This window comes from Poecile atricapillus, chromosome 6 (assembly GCF_030490865.1).
Source record: "Poecile atricapillus isolate bPoeAtr1 chromosome 6, bPoeAtr1.hap1, whole genome shotgun sequence".
Classification (NCBI taxonomy): domain Eukaryota; kingdom Metazoa; phylum Chordata; class Aves; order Passeriformes; family Paridae; genus Poecile; species Poecile atricapillus.
The window spans coordinates 15,265,595-15,284,641 of NC_081254.1; the positions used below are offsets into that span (position 1 = coordinate 15,265,595).

General features: G+C 39.4%; 1 protein-coding gene across 5 annotated transcripts in view; it reads left to right on the forward strand.

Annotated features, from left to right (window-relative positions):
• The window catches only part of DLG5 (discs large MAGUK scaffold protein 5), a 97,928-nt gene that overhangs the window by 26,322 nt on the left and 52,559 nt on the right, over nt 1–19,047 (forward strand). For all 5 annotated transcript variants that reach the window (XM_058841422.1, XM_058841418.1, XM_058841419.1 and 2 more), the window contains exon 2: nt 9,367–9,435. In XM_058841422.1, the coding sequence (XP_058697405.1) occupies nt 9,367–9,435 (69 nt within the window). The remainder of the gene's footprint in view (nt 1–9,366; nt 9,436–19,047) is intronic.

Genomic DNA, 19,047 nt, shown 5'->3' on the forward strand with positions numbered 1-19,047 from the left:
ATATGGATGTTTATTTGGTTAAGTGAAGAGGTTGCAAAATGTTGCAGTCTGCTATGCCCAACCACCTGGCATGTTTATTTAGGGCATGTTTCTGCTGCCATCAGTAGGTGAACCTGAATGTTAAAACTGTCCCCATTCAATCTTCATGCTTGAAAAGTGGTGCTGATGGGGAGGCAGCATCTTCATTTGTTCCTCCGCTCCAAAATGAAGATGAGAGATGGTTAAGGAGAAACCAGGACCTTTCTGACAGGCGGGTGACTTCCGAGTTATGACAAGCCTTGACTTATTTATTGTCTTAGTCACCTCTCTTGGGTGAGAGGCCACTCTTTCTCCCCTCAACAGCTCTGACTTGAGCCATCCAATATGCCATGTTCTACTTCTCCTGTGTTGTAGTCTTGTTTTCTTTCTTTCTTCTCTCCAGTTGCTATCTTAGTGGACTAGGGCATTATATTTGCATTTGGAGTAGCATGCTGGACATCTAGTGCATTTGCTGCATTTTTAGCCTGTGTCTCTTGCAGAGGCTCTGAGGCAGTCAGCTGCACTCCACTCCATATAGCTCAGTGTGTGCTATCATGTAATGCTAATGCTACTGCTTCCTGTCAGAGTGCAATGTCAGGCTTTTAGCATTACATTGTCAGTGCAATAAGCTTTAGAATTTTTGCCAGAGTTGATAAAGCCAACAGCACTTGGCTGTCTGTTTTGCAGGCACTGCCTCCCCCCGCCCCGCCTTTCACCCTTGCCCCCTTACAGTTGTTCTTATGGTGAAAAATTGGGTGAAAATTAAAAATCCTCCCCTTGGTGAGATCTGCCTGCCTGTCACTAGGACCTCAAGTTCCCACCTATTCCTTGTAAGCACACTGCAGCTGCTTGCTTGGTACCCCAGACCTGTTGGTTTGAAAGGTCCTAAGTCATTAGCCATGGGTGACTTGATGCACTTGCTGCAGTTAGAGTTGCTTTCTCCCAGAATAATAAAAAAAAAGCTCAAAGACCCATCTAGCACATTGATACCCTTGCTATGTAGGAAAAATCCTCTCTAGACACGCAAAAGAATTTAGTGTCCAAACAGGGTCTTGTCATTAAGACAAGAAGAAGCCACTAGGAATATCTATGTCTTAGCAAGGAAACTCCTCCGGCATTGCAAAGCACCATGTGGCTGCTGCCTCCCCGCTCTCTCAAGCCCCAGCAGAGGCTGAGAACATTGTCTCCTCCTTGTCCTGCCATGACCGAGAGAGAAGGAAAAGTAGCAGCACTTGTTTCCTCCAGAGAAGAGACAAAAAGCGGGAATTTGAGCTATAATTGCTTCCAGATGAATTCCTTTTTTTTCCAGCCTTCTCAGCTCTTAGCTCCCAGGTAGAGTGAACGTTTTATGCATGAGCACTGTAGTCGGTACTTGGGGGAAGATGACTTTTTGTTCTGTTTAGTTACATGTGTTACTTTTGCCTTTAGGAAGCTTAAATGCTGTTTTTCTGTGTATTCCCTGTGTGTGTCAGGGAGAGATCTGCTCTCCCACAGCCTGGCAGTGCCTGTGCCGGTGGACGAGGTTATTGTGGTGTTACTGCCTCGTCACAGCCTAAGGTTACCTCTGGTGAGGGATGAGACGTTCCTGTGGGTGCTGCAGCTGTAACCAGAAGAGGCATCAAGTTCAGCCTGGGGATTTCTGCAACAAACTGTTTTTGGAAATAGTTCATAGGTAATAGACTCCTGTAATAATCACTCAGTACAGCAGAGCAATTAAGGACATACTTCATTGTGTTATTCGGATGAGAGCATAGGAGCAGTGTCTTTTTTATATCTGTGTTTTTGTCTTCTGAAAAAGTAGTCTGTGGAATATATTCTTAATTGATATTGTTTCTTTCTCTACCCCTCCTTCTGAAGTCACAGCAGTGCTTGGAACTTGGAAGAGTTGTCTGGTTAAGCTATTAGCTTTGTGAAAACGAATACATTTCTGGAAAGATCCTGTATAGCTGCACACAGAATGATTGCTCCAATCTGTCTGGGTTTAGAGAGGGCTCTTGGTCACTTTGCCATGGGTTCAACATTTCCTGTCTGTGGTACTTGGTGTGTGCAAGTAGCATTCACACAGCTCTGATGACCCTCCTGTAATTGCAGATGTACTGAAAAGGACTTGGGCCTGAAGTCTGTAGGTAACAAGGGCTGACACCTCTTTTACTGAGCATAGTCTTGTACTTTGTGCCTATAGAATAAATATATATGTATTTAATATGGAATTTCTGCTGGTGGTATGATATGCTGATCTACAGCACTAGGAGGGAAAAAAGCTTTGTTTTTTGTTCTTCCTTACTTTTGCTATCTTAAATGAAGTTGCATATTGAGGAATAAAATTCCTTGCCAAGGTGACAAGAAGATTTAAATTAAATTATTTAGCTTAGATATGTATTTTCTCTTAGCATTTTTAGTAACAATTGCTGTAAACAGAGACAGGAGAAGCTTGGATATGAGTGCTCTTCTGTATGGAAGTGTGTATAGTTTTTTTCCATTGCAACAACACAAAGCTGAGTTTAAAACCATTCTGTAACATACCTTAATGAAACCATCTTGGGACTTTTTTTCCCCCTTGTTTTTTTCTGACTGAGGGTTGAATATTGAAGCATGCTATGAAGAGCAGTATAAAGAGAGTTCATGTTTTTAGGGCTTAGTTGGGGGGTGGAGTATGTATCCCCTTTCAAGCTGCAAGTAAGTTTCTTCAGCATTATGCCAGATTTCACATCAAGTAACATGAACCACCTTTTTGAGAGATGTATGATTTGGAAAAGTCGAATCTCCCAACATAACTGTAATAATTGACTGTAATTTCCAAGGAGGCACATTCAGCAGTGACTCCCACATAGTTCAGATGTGATGGGCTGTGTTGATATATCTCTTGCAGTCCTGAGAGGAGTAGATGTGAACTGCTTTGTAACTTGTAGCAGAATGGGGATTCCCAAGAGGCTGGGATGAGGAGGTATTGTGTAAGTAACTCCTTCAATCAGTTGCTGGTTTGGTTCTTCAGTAGTAATGGGCTGCTTTCTGAGAGCAGATTCCAAATACTTTCTTCTGGTTCTTGTTAGAAAAAGAATTTTGGCCCATGTCAGTGTGCTAGGGTTGTAGAAATCAGGATATTCAGAGCAGATAGATAGCTTTGTAAGATTAAACTGTATTCAGGTGAGTTTAGAAAATGTAGATAGTATCAGGAGAGAGTAAAAAAAGCCTTTTTTTATTATGTTTTATAATTTTCTCTTTATTTTTTTATCTTTGACTTATCATACATAATCCAGCAAACAACTAAAATGTTCCTGATATCTAGAAGGAAGAAAAAATGGTTACCTTTGCCTTTTTACCAGTGAAGTGGAATGGATTCCTCCAAATACATTAATGGGAATTGTTAAAGCATCTGTGTTAAAAATAATTCATAAAAATATCTGTAGTTGTTAGAAAAGATAGTCAGCTGTAGTGCCACGTCATGTTTTAGAACAGGAGACGTCACTGCTGCATTGACAATAAGTTGTTTAACCTGTGCAATCCACATGAACTGGAATGTGGGACAATTTATTTCATCTACCTGCACTGCATTTTTACTAAAACTTGATTTTAAATGTAAATTTTTCCCATCTGTACTAAATACTGAGATTGAAGAATCCATAATCAATTATTCTTTTCTTTCCTTTTTGTGTATGAGCCTATAAAAGTGACTATTTCTTTTGTTCAGATGCTAAGAAAATAGGAATTTTACAGGTATTTTTAGAGTGTTGTTTTTAATAGCTGAAGATCTGATGCTGTACTGACTGACAGCTAGGACAGCTAGGAACTGAGTTCAGGGCATCTTTACTGATGTCTCTGGCCTCTGGCAGGTTACTTAATCTTTTTTAATCTAGGCCTTAACATAAATTGTCATATTAAATCATAATTATCCCTGAAATATGACTTTAGGTTCATTTTTACTAAATGTTTCAGAGAAAGGTGCCTCAGTCCTTTTTCATGTGTGGAGCATTCTGTCCTTAACAAGAGTGTATTTTTAATCACTTAGAATTCAAGACTGACTTAAACAATAAAGCATTTATATTTTTCCGAACAACACTTTTAATATTAATATCTAAATATTTCATTAATAGTTCATTACAAAAAGCTTTTTTTATTGAAAAGGAAAATAAACTTTTTGACCCTCACCATTTCTGTAGAACTTTTACATACTCAGCTATTTGGGAAATAAAGAAATGTGATTTTTTTTAGCTGCTTAATTATTTAAAAAGGCATTTCGTTAATATAAATTACAGAATATAAATTACAAAGCCGTGTTTAAAAGCAGATGGGGAAGAAACAGCAAACTTTTGTCAAAATGGCATCTACTTTTATTTGACCTTTACTGCTAAGTTTGTACCTTTGCTCTTGGAGTTGCTCATAACCTTCAAGGTAAATGACTGTGAAATGTCTGAAATAAGTGTGACACAGAGGGAAGCAAGTAAGCAATTGAAGGTTTTGTATGAGATGAGGATTTAGTGTCTGAATGTCACACAACTTGCAAGCAGTGACCATGTCTTGTGGTTTGTGACAAACCTGGCCACACAGGCTGCCAAGGAAGGAATAGCTTCAGAGACAGAGCATGGCAGATCCATGTGGTCTTGAGCTTCTTGGGCACTTTTGTTGTTGTAAAGGCAAAGGGAACATTGAATTCTGGGTCGTTGCCAGTTGTAATCAAACAACTTCTCCCCCCCAGCACGTAGGAGTCCTGCCAATGTCAGTTTGGTTTGGTGCATGGAGATGTGGATAAAGCAATGTTTGTTGTGCTGCCCTCTCATCCAGTGCATTGGATTTCCATCAGAAAAATCATTTGCTGACAAGAAGTTGAATCATCTGGCAGTTGCTGCACTGCAAAGGGAGGTGTGGGGAAGAGCAGAATTTAATTAACAATGGAAATTTGCAGCCGAGGAGCATGGAGGGTTTTATAACATCATCCTTCAACACAGAGAAGTAGCAAAAGAAATTTGCATGGACAAAGGCTCCTTCTAGTCTCGGTCCTACGATAAGCTCCATGTTCCTAGTTAGAAAACATGCTTAATTTAGGAGTCAGCCATACTGCAGATCTTAATGCAGTCCCCAAAGATAGATGATCTACCAAGAGCTGTGCAGCCAAGACCTGAGCAATCCCCATCCTGTGGGATAAAGCACCTCATGCTCCTTGAATAAACCCCTTGTTCTTCACACACTGAAGCAGGTTCAGTATACTTGTCTCTTTGGCCCTGTGCTGAGGGTGTTTATCTGAGAGAAGAGCTATTCCGGCACAATTTAGTTCATATAATAAAGTTTGGAAGATGAAACCGCCTTCTCTGAGTCGAATTATAGATAAGAGGGGAGAAAAAAAGAGAGGATTGAAAGCATATGTGCAATTAGTTTTGTAAAGATGAATCCCTATCACTTCTCTTGCCACTCCAGTCCCCTTGGATACACTATGCTTTAGAGCTATGAGCAGAGCCTGCATATTTGTATTTGTATTGAGGAAGATGAGAAGTTTCTATGTAGTACTGGCAATTGGCAGCTTATCTTTCTTAATCTGAACACTGTATTTTTTTCTCACAAATCGTTCAATAGTATCATAGAAGACATCATACTTGATCCTTTATACTGCTTTATTACAGCAGGTGCCAAGTGCAAGTTTGTTTTGGAGGTTAGCTGACTTGGCTTTTTTTACTTTCTCCTTGAAGAACAGGTGACTGTTCCAGTGTTATGTGGTGTTTCACAATTCAGAAGTTAGACAGAAGAGAGAAATGTTTTGTTTTAATTTTGTGTGACTAGTTTAATTCCGCCAGTCTTGATTTGGTATTGCTGATGACAGTATTGCTGGTTTAGACAGTTGCTGTCTTATTAGGACTTCTCTGATTGTTTTTGTTTGCTTGTTTTTTGTTTTGTTTTGTTTTTTTTTCTCTTTCTTCCATCATTGTCTTTTCTAGAAAATAAAATACACATCACTCTTTCTGTGTGGCTGTTGTGTGAAAGATGAGGGCAAACTGGAACACAGTTCTTTGCTGTCCCTGGAGGTGGTTTCCACACTTAAGCAACAAGTTCCTTTCCTGAATTTGTGAGTTCTTAAGTGGCCTTCCTGTAATCTGATTAATACAGACAGTAATAACTTAAAGAAATTTTACTTGCTCTAGTTATTGAAAACAGAAGGAAATGAGATTCTTAAGGTTCTCAAGTATATACTGTAGCAGTTTCTAAATCCCTGTGCTCTGCCAAAGCTGTTTAATACAGCCAGGAGCTGATCCAAAGCTTATGTCTGGATGAGTAAAAGAGAAAGCAAGTCTGCCATGTTGGTTATGCATTTTTGCTCTCCATATGAATGTGTATCTGTAAAAGATATATTTGGTTTTTGGTTTCCTTGTGCTTTTGGGTCTTTTTTTGTTTGTTTGTTTGGTTTGGTTTTTTTTTTTGCTGATGTAATTGTTGGGTTTGGGGTTTTTTCTTATTATTATTTTTAAGTAGGTATAGGTTCTACTGTGTTTCTCAGAATCCTGTCAATGCAAGGTGTAATTTTGAACTTTAGTAACATGTCATCTATTTTTTTAAATTGATTCATTGAAATCAAATGTAGTGAGTTTTACCACTGGGGGATTTCAGTATGCAAAGTGAAAAATATTGAAGTCAACTATTGGGAAAAGTGTGGTGAAAGGCATGTGAACTAGGTGTGAAGCACTTTCAACATTTATCTAAGAAGGTATTTATGGCTTCTTACTGGGTTTGGTGTTCTGATCTTATTTTTTTTTCCATGCAATTTGACAAGATGTACAGTCAGAAAAAATGAAGAACAGGAAATAAAGTCGAAAATTCTTTTGGGGGAGAGTGATTTTTCAACAAGTTTATTAGAATACCATGGTTGTGTGGCTCACAAATAAACAGGGTGTTCTAGTGCCTTTGGTTGTAGAAACTAGCCTGTGCCTTTTTATTTTTTAATTTTTTTTTTTTTTTTTTACCCATATCTGAATTGCTGTTGGGATGATTTTGAGTGTTTTCATTTGTGTTAGGAGGCATCCTAATGAGTGGGGAAATATTTCTTGGCACATTTGCAGGTACCGGTGATCTATTGCTAATTTGAGCAAGCAAAATACGCCAAGCACAATGCCACTTCAGCCAGGCTTTAATACAAGGATGGGTGTCAGTACAGTAGCTAAAGATGCATTTTAATACTGTGACAGCTGTGTTGAGACCTCTGCTTGTTGTTTCTGATGCTTACTAATGCTGCTTCTGATGACAAAGGTGGCACTTGTCACAGATAATGAATTTGTACCCTGTGTAGTTTAAAAACAAAACAAAATCAAACAACGTTACCAGGTTGTTGTTGTTGTTGTTGGAAGTGAGGAATTATGAACGGGTCAGATGATTCCTCCCCTCTTCACAATTGTAGGTTTTCTTGATAGCATGCCATGCATACCGGATCTTGCGTCTACAAATATGAGCTAATGTTTTAAGAACATTGCTTTGGGGAGTCATATTTCTCCATTCATGAAGTCAGCTTCACAGAACCTTTCTGTGCATTGCAGAGAGCAGAATTTAACTCATTCTAAGTCCTGTCTCTGGTTTGTAATGCAGGACAAGGAGACAGAGAGGATTGGTGTCTTGAAGATAAATAAAATGAAGATCAGTTAAGATGATGAGATTTTGAGTCTTTTATTTCTTTACTCTTAAAAGCAAAAGCAGCTAACAATGACTACAAGTTTCTTTAGGTGCGGAACTCCTATGTAATCTTTCAGAGGAACTGGGTGATTTTGCCTTAAATTGCTGAGCATAATTAAGTGTCACTTCCTGGCACAAGATTTTGTTGTGCCTGTGTCCCACACAGTTTTCATACAATCTCAGGACACGTTGTCTGTCATAAAGATGTTCTACTCTGTTCAATATATTGATTTGGTTTTTTTTTCAACTTTCCTTTTGATTCTAATCAGTCTAGGTCCAGACTGCAAGAAATACTGCAAGTCGTATGAGTTTAGAATATGCAAGGAGGTTAAATATAGCTAATGTGGAATTATTTTGCTTTTAATAAGTTTTAATTAAATAGGAATGCAGATAAAATTATTATTATTTAAAAATGTCTGAAATAGAAGCAAAAATGTGCAGCAGGTTTTTTCTGAAGCCAGTCAGTGACATGCTCATTGTGTGTTTTGTTTAAAGATCTGAACAAAAAAATTACATCACCTACAACTGAATAGAATTATTTTTAACCATTTTTTCACAGAGATTTGTCAGTCTACTTCAAGATGCAATTCTTGTTTTCAATTTTTTCTTTTTTTAATTGATTTTTCTGTTATTACTTGTGCTAGTAGAATTATTTTATCACATCTTGCCTTTCATCCATCAAACACCATAGTAGTTACACATGTCATGCTTTTCTCTAGTAAGAGGCAGAGGAGGTGAACAAAAATTAATTTTTCTTATTTTCTAGCCTATCCTTCCTTCAGTCTGTTCTGTGCAGTTACTCCTGCTGCTTCTCAGCTTTTATTTCTTAATTTCAAAGAAACTAGAAGAAATAAATACTGGAATATAAGAAGGAGGGACTATAGGGAAGTGAGCTCCTGGACGTATTGAAACTGCCTTAGAGCTTGGCTGTTGTGAGCACAGCTCTCACATCCTGGCGAGTGCTGAAAATAGGCTGGATTTCTAATGGATTCGTACATAATCATTCCCTGCCTTTACTATGGTGTGTTTATCCTGTCTGTGAGGGATGCTGGAGCTGTTTAGTTAATGTTTTGAAGTAGTACCTGTCCTTCTAGTTCTTCTGGTAACTAAAACCTTGTGTACTTCTAAAATAGCTAAAATGAAGGGCTTCACTATGATCTATTAATAAATGAGAAAACTTGCTGCTTTTAAGACCAGATACTGAAAGTTGCAAATTGATGTAAGCAAATTTTATTTACAAATTAAATGAAATTTTTAAGTCTGAATGAAGTCTGAGAATAAGAATACAAATCAGTTACACAATGAATTAGGAGCTGGTACATGTAAAGACATGAGAAACCAAAATAGATTGCTGCTTGTCCCTAGTATCATTCCTAATCTTCTTGTTATAGACATGAAACTGTATTTTCAGTCTGTGTGGAATAGCCAACGTATTTAATATTTTGCAGAGCTCATTTTTACCATGTTATCCAAAATGGTTTTCTACCTAGTGCACAGTGCACTGTTCATTTACAAATTATACTTTGCCTGCTAGATTTTTATGTTTCAGTGATGTGTGTTCTCTCTAATTTAGCAATTTGAATAATTTTAGTAATTTTAGTAAATCTTTTTGGCATCTACAATATCTAGGAAATTATTCATTGCTTTGTTTGGAGAGAGGAAAAGGGGGAGAGGAATTAATACTGTTTATTTTCCTGATTCTAGGGTCTACTTACAGTGTGCTGTCCATAATGCCTTCTGACTCTGAAAGCAGCAGTTCTCTGAGCAGCATTGGTGAGTAAAGTATTAATATAAGAACTTGATGAGTGTGTCTTTTGGGAACTGGGAGAACAAGTTTTTAAGGTTGCCTCTGGGAAGGATAGAGGGATCCTGGTCGTAAAATCAAAGAAGTTGAACTATAAGATATAACCATCCATCTTCACCAGGAGCAAGTGTACTTTTGTGCAGTGCAAGCTAAGCCTTTTCACGGCTGGCTGCAGTTGCTGCATGTAAAATCTGCTACATTTGGATATATTAAATGATGTATCTATGCTCTGTGTTACTTAGTAAAATGGTGTAAACTTGGCAGCATTGTGTTTACACGAGTCTGGACATAAGAAAATATATATAAGCATGTGTATATGTGTAGGTATATATTTATGTAAATGTGAAAATCGTGGTCAGAGTCAAAAGCACCATAGAAGTTATAAATAATGTTAGCCAAGGCCATAGCCTTCTAAACCTTTGACAGTGGCCACAAGCTTTAGCATTTTTTTCCTGTTATCATTAATTGCTTCATTTTCTCTGGTTTTAAAATCCTTGGGAAAGACAAAATACTCAGAAAAAGTTTGGGAGGTACAAGAACCATTATTAGAGGTGTTTTGTCCACAAGGTGATCATGGAGCAGCTCTATTAGCTGTCAGTTTTCCTCATCTTTACTTTTACTTCTTTTGTGAAGTCCGTGTAAAAGTCATTTGCCCTGGATAGGGAATGCAGCCTCTTGCATATTTAAAGTTCCAATGTTGTGTCAGGCATCTGCAGACTTCCCCAACAGCATCAGGCAAGTCAGTTGTCTTTTTAAGGATGTGGGTAGACATCTGTTGTAGTCACTGAGTTGAACTTTTAACTCCAGCAAGCAGGAACAAGATTTTAGGCCTGAATGAACTATCTACTGAAAATACTGGAAGCTGTGAATTAGTCTGATTTTAATCAAAACCGCACTTGTATGCTACTTCCTGAAGGAAGGGTAGATTTAATTTGCTGTTAATAAACTGGGGACTGGAAATAGAAAGAAAAAAGTTCCTAAATTTTTAGGACAACCAGACTCAGAAAGGCATCTTCTAAAGAGGGTAGTTATTCTAAAATGAAATCCAGTTAATTTGTGGGATAATTGGATGAAATGATGGCTCAGATAGGAGAAATGCAGGTGGTCCTGTCTAGTTCCATGTTTCTCATTTTAAAAAGGAGTGGCACACTTAAATCTTAATTTTGTTTAACTTTTTTTTTTTTTTTACATTCCTTGCCATAAACTATGTTTTGTTTGTATTTTAAGATCCTGAAGTTTATACTGAATTTGGATCTGTGCACTTGACATAAGAGGCTGTCCTCAGAATTGATTTATGTCTTTGGAGTTTGCAGTGATCAAAGTTATTTTATGACCTGAAAATTAAGTGCCCTGCTATTAAACAAAAATTGTGATCTACTATTCTCTGTAATTTTGTTTTATTCAAATTATTCATGTGAGCTTGGTATTTAATATTTAAGAGAGTAACAGCCAGGGGAATTCTTTGTTTGAAGCTGGCATGTTTATTTTATGGTATGATTACAGACTTACTATTAACGAGTCTGATTTTTGCTCCAACTGTTTCTCAGCCTCACGTCTTGTTCTACAAGAGACAATATTTTTTGTGATCCAGTATCAGTAGAAAAATTGCTTAATAACTGACATATACTAATAGACATCTCTGTAAGTCACTTCAAAGATTATTTTAATACTGACTGATTCCTTGAATGACAAACTATCATAACTAAGTCTGCTGGCATGCCAGCTCCCTTAAGGCTTCATATGACTTGTTTGAATGGAATCCTAACCAATACTGCGATGCTGTAGCATTTGAGGAATTTCACATGCATCTTGCCCCCAACTCTGCCCCATCTCACCGAAATAATTTCCACAAGGGTAATTCTGTGCAGTAGAAATGGTAAGTTTAACCTATGAAATGAATGCACCAGTGAAAAAGGGTAAACACATCATGGTCTGGAGACAGCACAAGCTTTCAAATATGTTCAGTTTGACATGGATAGTATTATGTGCACACACATCTATATAAAGGAGTATTTTTAGTTCCCCACTCACATGGACCTTCCTCACAGGAAAGAGAAGGGATCTATTTTATTATAGCTGTGTACAAAACACTGGTTTTGATTCTATTTGTTGAGTAGCTCAGAAACAGATTGGCACATTTGACTCTTTAGGGGAAATGCAAAAGGTTTTGGGGCCACTTATTACGCCCAGATAAATCTTCAGATAATTAAGTTTAGCATCGTCTAATTAGGCGAGATAATACCATCTTTCATATGTAGTCTTTAGACTCCATAGTTCATAGATGTAACTAGAGACTCGTATGTCCATGTGCTTCTTCTTTTCTTCCTGAACCTTAATTACCCTAGCTATTGTTAGAGATGGTTTCTGCTGCCAGCAGTTTTAATTAAATGATCTTTTTCTGAAATACTTCCAAGTAACTCAGGAAGTTGTGAAATGGAGATGCTGCTATACTTTTTTACAGCTATCCTGGGTTTGAGTAAATTTATGAAGCTAAGATGTAGAACAATGGCCTTATTTTCCAGAAAAAGACTGATCTAAGAACTAATCTTAAATAGAACTAAGCTTGTTGTTAAAAGATAGTTCTGAGAAAACATGGGCTCAGCCTCAGTGCAATGAATAAAACATAGTGTGAGGATTTTGAAAAGAGAGATAAGACAACATCATTTGATCACTATGTAAACCCATGGTGTACCCAAGTCTTGGGTGTATTTGCAGTTCTGATTCTGTCATTGAAAGCCAAGAGTGCAACAAGCATGGAGAGCAGCAGCATGGATGAATGAACAGTTATCCAGCAGCTCCTGTATGGGGAACAAATGGATATTCTGGGGTTCTCCCAGTCTTCAGTAATGTCAATATAAGAGCAGAGCAAGGAGTGATGCAATTTACATAATGTGACTGAGAGATGAGCTTAGGGCTAGTCTATTCTGAGTACTGTGTTGTCATCCAAGCTTTTTTCTCTTTCCCTGCCTCTGTGGGGCTTGCAGAGCCTGAGGGATGCAAGAAGAATGAACTTCCATCCTCAAGGGCACGTGATAGCATACACAGTTGAGTGGAAGCCAGTTTTCCCCCTTGTGTAATGGCAGGTTAGCAGCCTTGGAGGAGAAATTGCCTTTTTATTCATTTGTATCTGTATATGTATACATATTTCTATATGTAAATAAAAATGCAGAGTGACAGCAGGTTTTTCTTATGTATTTTCCTCATTGTTCAAAATTAATTTAGATGGCAATGTTTTTTTTTTCTCTTTTGCTTGCCTCCATTTCTTTCTGATGTATTAATAAAATTCATGCCGTGCATGTAAAACAGGTAGTTTTGAGGGTATGGAGAGCAAATATTCATGGTTTATTTCCAAAAGAGGTAAAATATAAACTGCTGTAATGGTGTAATAACACCACTGTCTGTCAGCCCCAGCTTTGTCCCCTCAAAGGAACAAATCCTCATTAAATTGTCATGGTCTTTCTCTGTATTTCCTTTCTCTTTGCTCTCGGCCAATGACAAAGATTTTTGTGTGTAAATAAAAGCATCCTTCATCTGCCCACTCCCTGTGCCCAGCAAACTCTCTGAACAGAACTATAGTGCTGTGTCTCTGATATCAGAACAATTATTTATGGATATTCAGTGCCTGTCGTGCCAAGCACGGAACAACAGTGTCACTTAGGAATTGGATAGAAACCAGTAACACAGCTATATGTGACAGTCCCTGGCAAGTCTCCCTCCCACTTGACCAGTCATGATAACAGAGAGGACTAGAACACAGAATCAAGACTCCTTCTTAAAAAAGTATTTTTAAAAGTGTCAGTTTGTATAGAGCACTTAATAATTTGACATTTGATGTCGTGACAGGATTATGGTTTCTAGAATCAAGCCATTTTTTTACCTATCCTAGTATCATAATGAAGCTTCAGAGTTTTCCTTTAGTGCTTTAAAAATGTTTTTTCCTCCCCTTCTCAATGCACAGATGTTTGGATTTTGTTCTGGTTTGGTTTTAGGAAATGTTTTTTAATGGAACACAGCAGCTTGCATGCAGGTGACAGGCTGTGACTCTGAGAAGATCCTCCACAATAGGATTCCTTTAACAGGAAGGCATTGCATACTCTTCCATTCTTTTAAAGGATACTGAATTCCTAATTAGATGAATTTTTGAATGGAAAAGATCTTCTATTTTTTCAAGTGTATAAATTTCTTCTTTCTAGAGCGAGACCTCTTTGCATTGTTTTGATTATAGCTGTCAATCTTGTAGCCTCTTCATTCCACATTGTGTATTAGCAGAGAAACCTTTCTCTTTTAACAGGCTGTTACTGTTCAGTTCTTTGCAAATGGTATCACTTCTTCATCCAGAGTGTTTTTTCTTATTCTTCTTTGTTCTTATCACTTTGCTACATTTTGCTCTGGGAGCTTACACAGAGCCATAGAATGGTTTGGGCTGGAAGGGATGTTAAATATCATCTAGTTTGAAGCCCCATGCCATGGATAGCAGTCTGTAGTGAGCACTGGCTCTACAATTTTACGCCTTTCCTTGCAGCCATCAGGTGGTCATAGATCTGTCTCTACCAATCTGTCCAGCTTTGACTTCAGCTGACAGTATTTCCTTACTTAACACTTCTTTAGCTTATCAGCCTGACAGGCTATTTACAGATAGTTTTTCACTAATTGCAATTCAGGTTGCTTAATCTGAGAGCCTTAATTCTTGCTCCAAAGCAAACATTCCCACCCTTCCATCAGTTCCTTCCCAACAATGTTAGTCTTTCACTCCTCATTTTCATGTTGGCCATTTTGACTATGTCCTTTCATGTTGTGATTTCAGTATATTGCTTCATACTTTCTGCAGCTGGATGTAACGAAGTAATTGTTTTCATTGTTCACCGGAACTGTTTAGTTGCAGGTGTGGCTTATGATGCTCTTTCAGTCAAAAATAAACACTCTATCCTTGTCTGAAAGAGTTATTTATTTTCCCTGACAGCCTCTGGTAGTCTCTCATTGTATTTCTTGCCCAAGGAAGAAGTGACAATATTACACTTGCTGAAAGGCCATGAATGAATAAGGAAAGGTCCTGTAAAAGGATGTGGTGTACTGGTAGTGTTCCTAGTACTAGTAAAAGGATCCTATAAAAGGACACATATAGTCCTTTTCTCTACAGCAGTAAGTGCCTTCCATGTTCTGCCTCCTCACTAATCACTCTTTCTCTTCAGAAGTATTTTCCTGTAAAATTTGCTCTGAATGATTCAATTAAAACTCTTCATCTAGCTTTATTTCCTATGTCGTAAACTACCCATTTAGTTTGCTTAAAACAAGACTTTTAACTTGGAAATAAACGCTCTTCCACGCACTTAAAGTAAACTTTGTTCTCTGATTTTACTGTTTGTGAATCATGTAATTGTCTCTAGGATTGATCCGTAATCTCTAGGTGACTTTCAGTGTGCATGTTAATAAACATCTCCTCTTAAGTAATAACCATTCTGAATGACTTTGTGTTATTGCTGTCTTCTTTGGTGTCCATTTTCAGGCAGTTGCAGTTCTGCATTAGTCATGCACAGGGTTCTTTCTCTTCAAAGGTACTTGAGTTTACTCCATGGACATCATGCCGTTTCAAAAACAAAGGAACATAACCATAAAAGAGTTAACTTTGCTCATTTATACTGATACAGTTTTGAAGAAGGGACAATGGGGTTTTGGGGGTGAGAGAACCAGTAATAATAGAGCTGACCACTTCATAGTATTTTGCTTGTTATGGTATCTTCTTAACATTTGGCAGCTTCGTGTAGGAATTTGTGATGATTTGGTTGGTGTAGAGTGATTAGAATGGAAATAGTGTATGTGAATACCCATCTCCTACACTCCAGAGAGCACCTCTGGAGCATGGGATCTGTCACTGCTCCTTGAGCCCCTGTCTCAGTCTGTGCATTTAAGGAATCCTTTTGGTGACAGTGGTTTTCTGCTGGAGCTGTGAAGTTGATGTGATGAGTTAGTGCTCACAATGCCTACAGGAGAAGATGTGAAGGATGGAGTGCTGGAGGAGGCTTGTCCCCTTGGTTGGTGTGCAGCTGGTGCCCATAGTCACTGTCCCCTTTGGGTTCAGTGTGGACACTTCAATGTGGGCTGTACTTTCAGTACACAGTTTTAAGCCTGACAAAAGTAGGGTTTGAGCCAGGGAGCTTCTGTAAATTCAAACCCAGAGGCTTCAGCTGTACATGCCTTGGTCATGGTAACAGATTTTACTCAGTTGTATTTCAGCTCAGCAAACTTCTGCAGGGACTTCTCAAACTGATGAGTCTGCCTTTCCCCTGCTGTCCCACATCTCCTCTGCTATTTTTTAGTATTAGGCTCAAGATTTCTTTTTATGTTGACCTTCCTAGAACCACTGCTCAGTTCCTTCTATAGTTTTAAATTTACTGAAGTTGAAAGTTTATTTCAGATGCTGATGGCTTTGTTCAGGTTTTTGCATTCTGAATTAAAACAATATACTGAAATGCTATACCCATCCTTTTGTCCTTGCATGTTACATGGTTGTTACTGCTTTCATAATCTATTAGGTTTTCTGTCCATCAGATGAAACAGTTTCTATAGTACATTATTCTACCTCTCATTTTTCTTTCCTCAGTGTACTGCTGCTTTTTTTTCCTCATGTTTTACTTCACCTGCGACTCTGTTCTCTGCTCTCTGCTGTTTCATGATCACTTCAAAAGATACATCTGAAGAAATGTATCTAAATGACAACTAGAATGTAATGTAGAATGTAACCCTCTTCTTGTGCTCATAAATTATTGAAAGAAAGTAAATATTTTAGAATGCATTTTCCTACATCAGGCATAAGTCTTTACTCTGGACACCTTCCCTAGCTTAGGGAGAAACCCTGTTGATCGTTCTTTGCAATATGCCATGCAAGTATTTTTTAACATTTTATGTCATGACTTATGAGGCCATGAAGAAAGAATATCCTGAATATCTCTGTTGATTTTCTTTTTTATGAAAGAAAACAACGTAAAAGGCTTGACTGTACAAAGAGTAGTCTCCTGTTTGTTTTCAAGCAGGAAGGACCACAAATTTGAGTTTAAGAAAAATCATTGTAAAATTAAGGCCTTCTGTTAGCTTGTGACAGATTGCCTTCTGAATTCGTTGAATCTGTCATACAAGTGTATTTCTCAAAGACCAAGGAGTTTGTTATAACTCAAAATATGTTAATGATATTTCTTAAAATTGGCTGTTTATGGCTTGGTGCCCATTTTCTTATCTCAACAATATACTCATTTGGCATTATAGTACATTTTGGTCAGCTTAATAAGTTTTGCAGCCCTGTTTCTGTTAAAGTGTTCTGTAATTCTTCAAAGAAATATACTACCTCTTCCCCACATATGGAGATAACTTCTTAAGCAGTAGTTTCTGGGTGGACATATTATCTCTTCAGTCATTGTTGATTAGAGTAATCATCAAGGATTATATTCAGTATGTGCTACAGGAATGGATTATTGTGGTTTCTGTGAAGTCCAACATTTGGTCTATAACAGGGAAATATGATTTTCCCTGTTTTTAAGGCATTTATTTTATACAACCTGTGATGCAAAACCTCACTTTGGATTCAGTCAGTGCACGCTGAGGACCTAGGGACTGTGCTGTGTGACAGGTGAGGTGCGTTCTCTCCACACGGCACATCCCTGCTGTGGGCTGCTCCAGGAGCTGGGGAGTGCCGCTCACCTGGAGCCGGTGAGTGCCGCTCACCTGGAGCCCCTGAGTGCCGCTCACCTGGAGCCCGTGAGTGCCGCTCACCTGGAGCCCCTGAGTGCCGCTCACCTGGAGCCCGTGAGTGCCGCTCACCTGGAGCCCCTGAGTGCCGCTCACCTGGAGCCCCTGAGTGCCGCTCACCTGGAGCCCCTGAGTGCCGCTCACCTGGAGCCCCTGAGTGCCGCTCACCTGGAGCCCGTGAGTGCCGCTCACCTGGAGCCCCTGAGTGCCGCTCACCTGGAGCCCGTGAGTGCCGCTCACCTGGAGCCCCTGAGTGCCGCTCACCTGGAGCCCGTGAGTGCCGCTCACCTGGAGCCGGCGAGTGCCGCTCACCTGGAGCCGGTGAGTGCCGCTCACCTGGAGCCGGTGAGTGCCGCTCACCTGGAGCCCATGGGTGCCGCTCACCTGGAGCCCCTGAGTGCCGCTCACCGGGAGCCCCTGAGTGCCGCTCACCTGGAGCCCGTGAGTGCCGCTCACCTGGAGCCCGTGAGTGCCGCTCACCTGGAGCCTGTGAGTGCCGCTCACCTGGAGCCCATGGGTGCCACTCACCTGGAGCCCCTGAGTGCCGCTCACCTGGAGCCCGTGAGTGCCGCTCACCTGGAGCCCGTGAGTGCCGCTCACCTGGAGCCCGTGGGTGCCGCTCACCTGGAGCCCGTGAGTGCCGCTCACCTGGAGCCTGTGAGTGCCGCTCACCTGGAGCCCATGGGTGCCACTCACCTGGAGCCTGCCCAGGGAGTGCCTTCCAGGCGGCCCAGTCCTCACAACACAAGTGCAGCTCACTTCAGAAATCAGTTGTGTAGCTCATCAAAGCAGATGCTGCAGTAAATGCCTTTTCAGATATCCAGGTTGTCTGAGAAAGAAGGTGAGTTACTGAAAGGTGGCATATTTTGGGTAATGGAGGTTTAGCCTTTGGGCTTGTGCATTTTAAGATCCATTTGACTGGTTGAAGTACAAAAAGGAAGTGCTTTTGTGTAAAATATGCAGTCAGATGGAAAAAGAATACGAAGCTGGAAGCACAGGTCACTTTCCTTCTGCTGCATCAAGATGTCAGATGCAATAAAAGGATTTTAGCATTCAGCTATAAAAGCTCCTTTGAAAGAAACCAAGACAGGAATTTTTCTGGTGAAAAAGGGTTTTACTGAATATGTGTGTTTATTTTTTGAGCATTCAGAAATCTCATTTAAGCTTTAGAAGACCTTTTGTACAGCTATTGAAAATAGAAATGTTAGGAAGTAAAGCAGAGGTAAATTTTTGGTCTTCTACTAAGGATAGGGGTGGGCAGAACTGGATTATATTGATCTGTGTTTTTACAGCACTTAACAGGTGTACATGTGTCAAAAATATGATTGCATTAGAGATGAAAGTTGATGTAAAAATTGACAAGTTAATGAAAAATAACCCCTTTTGGTACTAAGACAAATGGTTTCACAATTGTGAAACAAGCTTCTTTCCTAAGGCTAATTAGCCCGTCTTTATTTAAAGCTGACTTTTCTTTCTTGGCACAGTTTTGGGGCTGTGCACAAATGTTCTTGCCTGGAGAATATTGTCACTTGGATGCTGTTAAAGCTGTTGAGGGAGGCTGAGGAGCAGAGGTAGATCTCTGGCCTGCTTTTACAGTGCTTAAAAATCCCCAGGGCAGCTGTTGGGTGCCTGTCTAGGTCTTTTGTCACAGACATTGTCAATGGGACTGCTGCGGGGTTAGCACAGAGATGGACATTGTAGATCCGGTGCCCTTTCCTCCTGGAAAGCACAGCAGCCTTCCTGATTCATTTCCTCCTTCCTCTTGACCTCTTGCATCCTGTTCATCTGTTTTGCTTGCAAGCAGCCCCAGGATGACATAAGCTTTTGAACTTCTCTGTAAGGAT